Source organism: Orycteropus afer, unplaced genomic scaffold (assembly GCF_000298275.1).
Source record: "Orycteropus afer afer isolate SDZICR_OR568_19922 unplaced genomic scaffold, OryAfe1.0 scaffold00002, whole genome shotgun sequence".
Taxonomy (NCBI): Eukaryota; Metazoa; Chordata; class Mammalia; order Tubulidentata; family Orycteropodidae; genus Orycteropus; species Orycteropus afer.
Genome location: NW_006921589.1, coordinates 3,765,134 through 3,775,317, shown reverse-complemented (window position 1 = coordinate 3,775,317; position 10,184 = coordinate 3,765,134). Strand labels below are relative to the sequence as shown.

General features: G+C 36.1%; 1 protein-coding gene across 1 annotated transcript in view; it reads right to left on the bottom strand.

Moving 5' to 3' along the window:
- CUL3 (cullin 3) overlaps window positions 1-10,184 on the bottom strand; it is a 149,358-nt gene that overhangs the window by 19,624 nt on the left and 119,550 nt on the right. The window contains exons 7-10 of the mRNA XM_007955762.2: window positions 6,340-6,485; window positions 5,416-5,592; window positions 3,392-3,562; window positions 2,689-2,796 (exon numbers count right to left, since the gene is read on the bottom strand). Coding sequence (XP_007953953.1) covers window positions 2,689-2,796; window positions 3,392-3,562; window positions 5,416-5,592; window positions 6,340-6,485 — 602 coding nt within the window. The remainder of the gene's footprint in view (window positions 1-2,688; window positions 2,797-3,391; window positions 3,563-5,415; window positions 5,593-6,339; window positions 6,486-10,184) is intronic.

Sequence of the window (10,184 nt, the reverse complement as noted above, 5' to 3'; positions counted from 1 at the left end):
ACCTTCCTTCCGAGGAGTGGCTGGTGGGTTTGAACCGCCAGCCTTCTGGTTAGCAGTCAAGTGCTTTAGCCACTATGCTACCAGAGCTCCCAGAACAATGCCTGGCAAAGTAAATGAATTATGTGTTAAATGAATAAAGAGGAATAAAAAGAACTTCAAAGAACTGTAACTGTAGTGATTAGTATCTCCTCTTCCTAGTTCTCTTAGTAATAACCTGAAGTAATTTAGCTTATATTCAAAGACAGCAAGTGACAGGGGCAGAAGTACCGTCTATCAGGCTATTACAAGCTTTGCTGACTAAATATTAAGAGAATACAATAGCAAGGTAAGCCCCCTCCCCCATTTTAAAAATAAAAACAAAGGAAGAAGACAAAATACTTGAAATTTCTTTTATTACAGTAATAGATTTGTGTAAACAAAATGTAAGTATCATTAGAATTTTAACTTAAAATGTACTTACTATAGGACTCCTAACAGTGAAGTAAACCACTCTCCTGGTGTATTTCAACAGGCCAAGAAACTTTGAGAGAGTTACAGAAAATCTTCTGTTAGTGGACTGGTGATATTTTAAAAGAGCTCTGGTGATATTTTAAAAGAGCTCAAGTTTTCAGAAAGCTCAGGATTTGTTTTATTACTCTGTCACTTCTCATCAACTCTTTCTAATGTAAATCAAGGCTTAGGAGACTTAAAGCTTAAGGTTCTTAGCATAAGCATTAGGAAAAAGCCAAACACTGCCGGCAAATAATGGCCTTACAGTTAAGTGGAAGGTGTAAATGGATTAAAAAAAAACCAAAAAACAAAACTCACTGCCATGGAGTTGATTCTGACTCATAGCAACCCCCTTTGGGTTTCCAAGGCGGTAAACCTTTACGGAAATAGATTTTCCCAGTCTTCCTTCTGTGGAGTGGCTGGTGGGTCTGAACCGCCAGCCTTCTGATTAGCAGTTAAATGCCTTAGGCACTGAGCTACCAGAAAACAAACCCAAAAGCTCCCCTTGCAAATGGATTAGGACATCTTGACAAGCACACTACTTGTGGTAGTTAACGAATTATTGAACAGTATTCTACCAAAGAGTTCAGGATATATTAGAGGTATTTATCAAGATGACAGACTGCATAAAATTCACAAACTTTATTAACTATAAAAAACAACAAAGGCAAACAGAACGCAATGCAATCACTATGCTGAAAAATCATCCTCTTTTTTAAATCAAACAGCTGCACAGCAGCAGGTCAGGAGCAAAGATTGCCCTTTTCTTATCAATAAGACCTTCAATTATCACAGACATGGTATTTAGACACTTAAATATATAGTAAGGGTGTTCAATCTATCAGGAACATTCCATTATAGATGATTTTAACATGCAGTATTTATTTAGACAATAGGAGCCCTGATGGCATGGTGCCTAAGACATCTGATTGCTAACCAGAAGGCTAGTGGTTCAAACCTACCAGCCACTCCTTGGAAGGAAGACTGGGCAATCTACTTCTGTAGGGATACCGCCTTGGACATCCAAGAAGGGGTCGCTATGAGTTGGAACCAACTCAACGGCATTAAGTTTGTTTGTTTGTTTTGGTATTTATTTAGACCAGGAGTAAACTTTTAGACCCTATAGCTCTCAATATATGTAAGGTTAGTGGAAGAAAAAAAATTAGCATGAAAAAATAAAACAAAAAAAAAAAATCATATAAAAATACAATTATAGCAATATATTAGATATAACTGCAAATCTCTAAATAATCTAAGAAAAAGTTAACTAAAATAATCTCAATGTTCAGTTGCTGGCCACCTGAACTTGTATGTATTTTTTCCTGCTTTCAGCCCTTCTCCATGTAAACTACTGTTATTTATGAGATAAATCATACTCCAATCCATTTCTACAGAATTTGATATTTTCACTGATCTTGTTTGTATTCTGAGTATGAGACTGTGGGACCAGTACAAGTGATAATCTCATGTTTAAATATAAAGGAAGAACTCCAAATTAATTAATGGTTGTTACATTGCTTAACTTTTTAATTGCAGAATGTTATGTGGTCACTCAGAGGAAAAACTTCCCAGAAGCTCATGAAGTGTGGAGTTCTTTCTCTAAACTCAATGCTAAGGTAAAGTTGAAAAACAGAAGAGGAAAAAAAAAAATTTTGAATCTCATTAAAACCTCACAAAAACCCTATCTGACTCCAAAGCCATGCCAGTTCCAGCATACCACCTTCTGGGGTCAGAACACACTAATTTCTGTGTTTTCAAATAATCTCAGTTCATTCTCTACCTACCCTAAGGATGTAAGGCCCATTTATGTTGACTTTACAGATGAAAATACTGAGGTACAGGAAGGTCAGGCAACTCTCCCAAGATAGCACGATCCTGGGATGAAGTGAAAAGAAGAGTGCTGAACATCAGCACGCTCGCCTAAGCTCAGTATCCTTTCTACAACCTGTTCTACGATTCAACGCGCATCGCATTCCTTCAAGTGGGGAACGTAACATCAGGTTTAGGAGAATTAGAAAAAGATGAGGTTAGAAAAAGAGGTTATGTGAGGAAAATCATTTTTAAACAACTACAAACAACAGGTGTTGCCACTAATGATGTTTAAGGAAATGACACCAGCAGCAGAGTTTCCTGCTATATAGATAAAAATCCATTACAAGCATAACTATCTGTACAGCAGAAATTAACGCAGAAACTCACCCCAGTTGCCTGTAGGTGTTGCCTGAATTCATCCATAGTTGTGTTTGAGATGCTCATATCCCTAAACATTCCTTCCAGTTTTGATGTGAACTGACATCCACATTCAGTCTGTAAAAGAAAAATACAAATATACACAAAAAAATAAGGAAATTTTCTATGAAAAAAACATAAAAAGAAATGGTTTCATTTAACTGCCATCCCTGATAAACTTTCTAAATCTTTCCAATAGCCACTCTATGGCTCTGGTTACCGTATTAAGAAAGACTCAATCCAAAGAAAGTATTTTATTGTAAAAGCATATTCCGAGCCTTTTCCAGAAACGCACCAGTACAGCCCATCCCCATCAAAGGTGGGACCTGAATCCTGCATTTCCAACAAGCACTTCAAGTGATGTGGTTAAGTCTATGAACTACACTTTTTAAAAAGAACTAAATGGTAATATTCTTTTTCTTGCTCATCTTGCAATCCTCCCACAGACCTTCATGAATGTATTCTGCCACACACAGAGTATTTCAGCAAACTCTCAATGTCCTAGAACTTGAACAAATGTATGTATAGGCTATAACCTGCTCAAAAACAATCCATCTTTATCAATTTCTATAAATAAGTATTTTAAATCAAATAATTTACAATGACATGCTGCTGGTGCTCAATCATGTGATAAACATTAGTTATATTTCATTTCATCTTACATGTATCTTACCTTTAACTTAGATATCATATTTTTTTCAGAGTCATCAGAAACACTTTTATTTGTGAGAAGTCTCCTTGCCAAGTGTTGTTTATAGTAACGTTCAAATACATCTTTTTCTTGCATAAACCTAAAAAGGACCATTGCTTTATCCAATATTGTTTCTACTTCTTGTTCCGTTAGCTGTAGAATTAATTCAAAGATAATTTATGATGATTATATTTTAGTCTTACAAAAACAGCACCACAATTTAAAAATAATACTGTTTGAAAACAAACATCGAGTAGACAGATCCATGTCAGAGGAAGGTATCCGGTTTGAGAAAGAGTACAACTCCTTCCCCTCATCTAGTGGATGCATCGACAGCTGGTGGGGTGGGGAGGAGCAGACAGAAGTTCTAATCCCTAGAGAGCTATTGCTGAAATTGAGGTATGTGGTGATACAGGGCTGTTTTACGGTATGACTGAGACAGATGAAATAAAATTTTAATAACAAAAGAAGAATATTTTACAAAGTCTTTGTGTAATACTTACACAAAAATATTTAGGCAGAAACTTACAAAGCCAAAAGACCAGTAATTTTCACTTAAGTTCACTCAAAAGCTAAATTTTACAAACAGAAAGATAATAATTTGTTATAAGTCAAATGGCAAAAATGTCACTTGCTCTTATCTTTTAAATGAAGGCAAGATGATACTGTGGCAAGCTGTGTTAAGCATATATTTAAAAAGTACCAGAGAATGAATGGTTGTGTAATTAAGTCTTTTCTACTCTAAATATTCTTGATGATCTTCCTGGCGTGTTTTTGTCACAGCTACCATTTGTAAAACCCATGACCACTTGTTACATTTCCCTTGTCTCTCAGATTAAAAGAGGAAGTGAATAAGACTAACTCATGCCTGATCATAATACACTTAATGTGACTTTCAGTGTTGCAATGAGCTTCCAAGATTGTAAAGGCTTGAAAATGAGCTTCAGTACATGCTTTCACAGTGACCTTCTGATAGCTGCTCTTTTAGTCTGTTTTTTAATACCTGTCATTCAAGTATTATTTGATAAACAAATCAACAGAACTAGATGAAAAAGCAGGAAAAGGTCCATGCTACTGGGCAGTGGTTTTCAAAGACCTTGTTATCTATGCTGTTGTTAGCTACTGGGAAGTCAGCCCTGACTCATGGTGACCCAATGCACAACAGAATAAAATGCTTCTCGGTCCCACGCCATCCCTATGATAGGCTCAGGACTGAAACATTGTGAGCCATAGGGTTTTCATTGCCTGACATTCAGAAATAGATTAGTGGAATTTATCTTCATCTGTTTTAGTCTGGAAGATTCTGTCCAACATCACAGCAACACGTAAGTCTCTGCTCCCAAAAGCTGGTAGCTGCTCATGACAGACACTGGCAAGGAATCAAACCAGCAACCTCCTGCACGGAAGGTGAGAATTCCACCACTACAGTATCACTATCCTCATGTATTATTAATAGCCTATTAAGGGAATCTGCCTTCTGAAGTACATAAAGGAACAGCTACTGAATTGTTGTCAGCAGCATCAGGTAAGTAATGGTACGTCCAGAGATCTATTAGATTCAAAGCAGTAGCTATGATTTATAAAAAAACGTACAAGACAGTTCTGTTTTTACTTAAATGGTAGGAAACCATAGGGAGTCAGACAGGCTTTACCGACAAAAGAGTATGAGGTGTATTGGCCAGGAATCTCCAGCACAGAAAAACAGAATTCTATTGCTCAACCACAATGGCACCTTTTGCTATTTCTAGCATATCTAATAGTCGTAGAGAAGAGTGTTTAACAACCATGGCCAATGTAGTTCTTTGCTTTAGGCATGAATTACACATTAAGTAGAATGTACTTTTGACCATTTCAAGTACTTTAAACAATCCATTTAATAGATGAGAGTGCATATTTAAAGATACTTGCTTACTTTTATACCGATAAAATTTGCCACTTTTATATGTTATTTCTTAAGTATATACCTACAAGTGAAACTTAATGAATCTGCAAATGCTAATACTTACCCCTTTGACCCCCTTTTTCAGCTTATCATCAATAAATAATGAGAGGTATTCTGGGGACCTAGAGTTGAGGTTGAGAAAATACTCAAAGTCACCCGCAATAGTTTGTTTAAAGAGTCGGTCATTATTGAAAGATTCCTGGAGAAAGCGATCAAATCTACTCTTCAAATCCAGTAAGCCCTTACAAATGAAAACAAAGAAATTTAGGATACGTTAAAGTACTTCCATAAACAACACATCTGGAATCATGTATGTTTATCTTAACTTTGTTGGTAAATAAATGTCTACTCAGTGTTAAACTTAGAGATTCTGTATTATTTTTAAACCTGCATCTAATCCCTGTTAGAAATATCAGTGATAAGAAGTATTCTGTTTTCCATTTATAGATTATATTGAAGATGAACAAAAGAGCCTCCTCACCGCTTTTCCTCACCCTCTGGCCACCCTGTCTTGACTGAATGGGTAAGGCAGAGAGAAAACAAGCTTAAAAAAAATGAACATGCAAAAGCTGATTGTTTACATAAAACACAAGAAAAACTCAAGAGCATAATTTACTCACAGTACTGCAGAAGAGCAAAACATTTTGAAACAAAAACTATTTGGCGAAAACATAGTTATAACGCACTGAGGCCTACAAACACTACAGCATATAAAAAACTGGCTTACTTTCATCCCTGAGATTTTTTAAATAAGACTTTCATCAGACAGATTAATAAATGGAAAGGCACAGGTAGGTTTGGCTCCCTGCTATAAACAGGCACATGTCCTCAAAATTCTAAAATGTCACAGATGATTGCACGTAATAATTTGCCAGTGAGCTAATTAAGCCAAAAGTATGTAATAAATAAATTAGTGACAAAGGCCTTTTAGTGCTTATCAAAATTAATTTTATCATAAATTTAAAGAAAATATTCTGTGCTTACTTACCTGGATGTAGTCAACGGGATTCTTTCCTTCCCCTTCCTCAGAAACAAGGGCTTTTCCTTGCTCCCTCAAATAGGAACTCATACACTCACACATTGTTTTCAAACCATTTGGCACACGACTAAATAACTTGTACATGCAAGCAAGGTCTGCAATCAGAAAGAAAATACAAATTGGCTACATTAAAAATGAAAACAAAACGTGTATTTGTGTTCACAATGTGTATTTGTGTTCACACTGATTTGGGATACTCGGAGCAGCTTATCTCCATCACCACGGTTTGCTGAGGACATTAAACACTGTTAAAAAATCACCAATAGAAAAAAAGAAAGGAAAAAAACAAGTTGACAGTTATTTTAATTTACATGGAAGAGAAGATGCCCCACAGCCTACCAAGACAAGTAATCACAACAAATGAAAACTGCACTTTGAGTTCCTACATAATTTATCCCATGTAACTCTAATTGAAACTACTGATTATAATAAAGTATCTATCAAAAGTAAAACTCTAATTTTGGTGCAAACGGTAGTCAATGCAATAATGAAGAAATGTGAAACTCAATTAAGTTTTGTATGCAAAAGCTGGACAATGAATAAGGAAGACCAAAGAAGAATTGATGCAATGAATCATGGTGCTGGAGAAGAGTACTGAATATACCACAAATTGCCAGAAAAATGAACAAGTATGTCTTGGAAGAAGTACAGCCAGAATGCACCTACAGAGAAAGAAGGTGAGACTCTGTCTCATGTACCCTGGACATGATATCAGGAAGGACCAGGGTTCCTGGAGAAGGACATCATGCTTGGTAAAGCAGAGGGTCAATGAAAAAGGGGAAGATCCTCAATGAGATGGACTGACCAATGCCTGTAAGAATGGGATCAAACATAGCAACGATTATTAGGATGGTGCAGGACCTGGCAGTGTTTTGTTCTGTTGTATACAGAGTTGCTATGAGTCGGAACTAACTCAATAGCATCCAACAAAAACAACTATCTCAAAAGTTGAAGTGACAAATACGATACCAAGTCAAATGAAATATAATAGAATTGACTTCTTTATACCTCATGGCTGCAAATTTTACATGAAATCTATAGCATGAATACTATTTCCCTTAGAGCAATCCTTAACATTTTCCAGTTAATGTCCTGAAGCTAATATCTGCATTTTAAAATATAAGTCTATCTCAATATATTGCTTTTCTTTAGAAAAAAAATCTTAGGACCCCATCTATTTATATTTTTTCAAAAGGCAAAAATGTAGTTTGAATGGTACTGTTTTTCCATGTGTCTACTGATTCTGTGAAAAAAAAAAAAAAATCATGTAGAAACTACAGCATGAGAATCTAACAATGATATTAAATAGTTTTTTGATCAAGAATATTTGCACATGGAGTTAACACAGCAGTTCTAGGCCAGGGATCAGCACGGTTGCTCTGTGAGGGGGGCAAACAGTAAATAATTCAGCTTGTGGGTCATGCACCTCTGTAGCAAGTACTCAGCTCTGCCTAGGTAGCAAGCCAACAGCCCCAGACAAGAAAGACTGCATGGAGCACAGCTGTATTCTGTACAATCTCATTTCTGGACGCCAAAATCTGAAATTCAAAATGTTCAGGTATAATGAAATATCCTTCTTTTGACTTTTTTTCCACCAGGCATTTAAAAATGTAGAAATCATTCTTAGCTTAGAGGCTACATACAAGCTAAATACATAGCTAGAAATAGAGGGCAGGCTATGATTTGCCCACCTTGGTCTAGAGTCTAAAACTAAAATTGCATGCATTTAGAAAATACTTACAAGCAAGTTTTACTGTTTTACAAAGGGGCTTGCTTCTAAAATTTGTTTCAGTGACTCTTAAAAGCAAATTTTACTAAAAATAAGTTCTCAATAATATGGGTCCAAAGTCGTCTATACAGAGTCTATCTTATAATTTTCATACATATTTGTTATAAATTACAACTTAATTCTCTATAAAAAATAGATTTTACGAGTAAATAATGTATGGACACATACTACACTAAATTTGGCCTATCAAATATTTGTAATGAAATAAGCTCTCAACTTGCCTTTTTGTCCTTATGTACTTACAAGCTTTAATATTTATGGTGTGTATTTAAACTGATACATTTTTATTGCATATAATTCATTGTATTTAACTGTATGGGGTAGCAGAGAATGTACAGAGAAAATCAAAATACTTGCCATTCAAAAACTAAGTATCATTACTTCTGTAAACACTCAATAAAACTATAAAAAGGAGAACCAAATTAGACTTAATTTTCTACTAAAGCAAATAGAAGAAGTAATGGAGTAAAAAAGCCGAACAAATTTCCAAATAGTGCCTTGAGAAGACAAAGTAAAATATTATACTGAAATATTCAAGGATCTGGAGTTAGAGAATCAAAAAGGAGGAACGTGCTCGTCATTTCTAAAGTTGACAGAACTGAATAAAGAATTCAAGCCCCAATTTGAAATATTGGAGGATTCTATGGGCAAAATAATGAACGATGCAAGAAGCATCAAAAGCTGAAGAAAGAATATAAAGAATATACAAGAAGAATTGGCCAGTGTTGAACCACTTCAGGAGGTAGCACAGGATCAAAAAATGATGGTACGAAGGAAGAAGTCCAACCTACACCAGTAAGATGTTTCAATCAACACATGTAGCATTGGAGATGCTCACTTATGCCAAAAAATTTGGAAGACAGCTACCTGGTCAACCGACTGGAAGAGATCCATATTTGTGCCCATTCCAAAGGAAGATGATCCAATTTATCGTACAATAGCATATGAAAATAAAATTTTGCTGAAAATAATTCAAAAACGGTTGCAGCACTATATCGAAGAAACTGCCAGAAATTCAACCCAGATTCAGAAGAGGACGTGGAACAAGGGATATCACTGCTGATGTCAGATGGATCTTGGCTGAAAGCAGAGAATACCAGAAAGATGTTTACCTGTCTTCTTGACTATGTGAAAGTATTCGACTGTGTAGATTATAACAAATTATGGATAATATCGTGAACAATGAGAATTCCAAAACATTAACTGTACTCATAAAGAGCCAGTACACATATCAAGAGGCATTCTTGTTCGAACAGAACAAGGGGACACTGCATGATTTAAAACCAAGATAAGTGTGTATCAGGATTGTATCAATTCACCACATTTATTCTATCTGTATGTTTAGCGCATAATCTGAGAAGCTGGACTACATGAAGAAAAATGTGGCAACAGTATTGGAGGAAGACACATTAATAACCTACAATATGTAGATGACACAACCAACTGTGCTTGCTGAAAGTAAAGAAGACTTGAACCACTTACTGATGAAGGTCAAACACCATCATTCAGTATGGATTAAACCTCAAGATAAAGAAAACAAAAGTCCTCACAACTGGACCAATTTGCAATATCATGATAAATGGAGAAAAGATTGAAGTTAGCAAAGGATTTCATTTTACTTGGATCCATAATCAACCCCCAAGGAAGGAGCACTCAAGAAGTCAAACGACGTATTACATTGGGTAAACTGCTGCAAAAGACCTCTTCAAGAAGAAGAGAGGTATGTGGGAGGTACAGACAACAAAGATAAATCCTTTTGCACATACAGTACTGCGTTGTCAGGGAAGGCAAACATGGGTATAAAGGTGGACAGATGGGTGTTGTTGTGCTGTTTTTAGGTGCCGTCGAGTCATTTCCGACTCATAGCGACCCCAGGCACAGCAGAAAGAAACACTGCCCGATCCCGCACCAGCTCAACGATCCCTGCTATAATTGATCCCATCATCGCAGCCACTGTGTCAATCCATCTTGTTGAAGGCCTCCCCCTCTTTTGTCAACCCTCCAC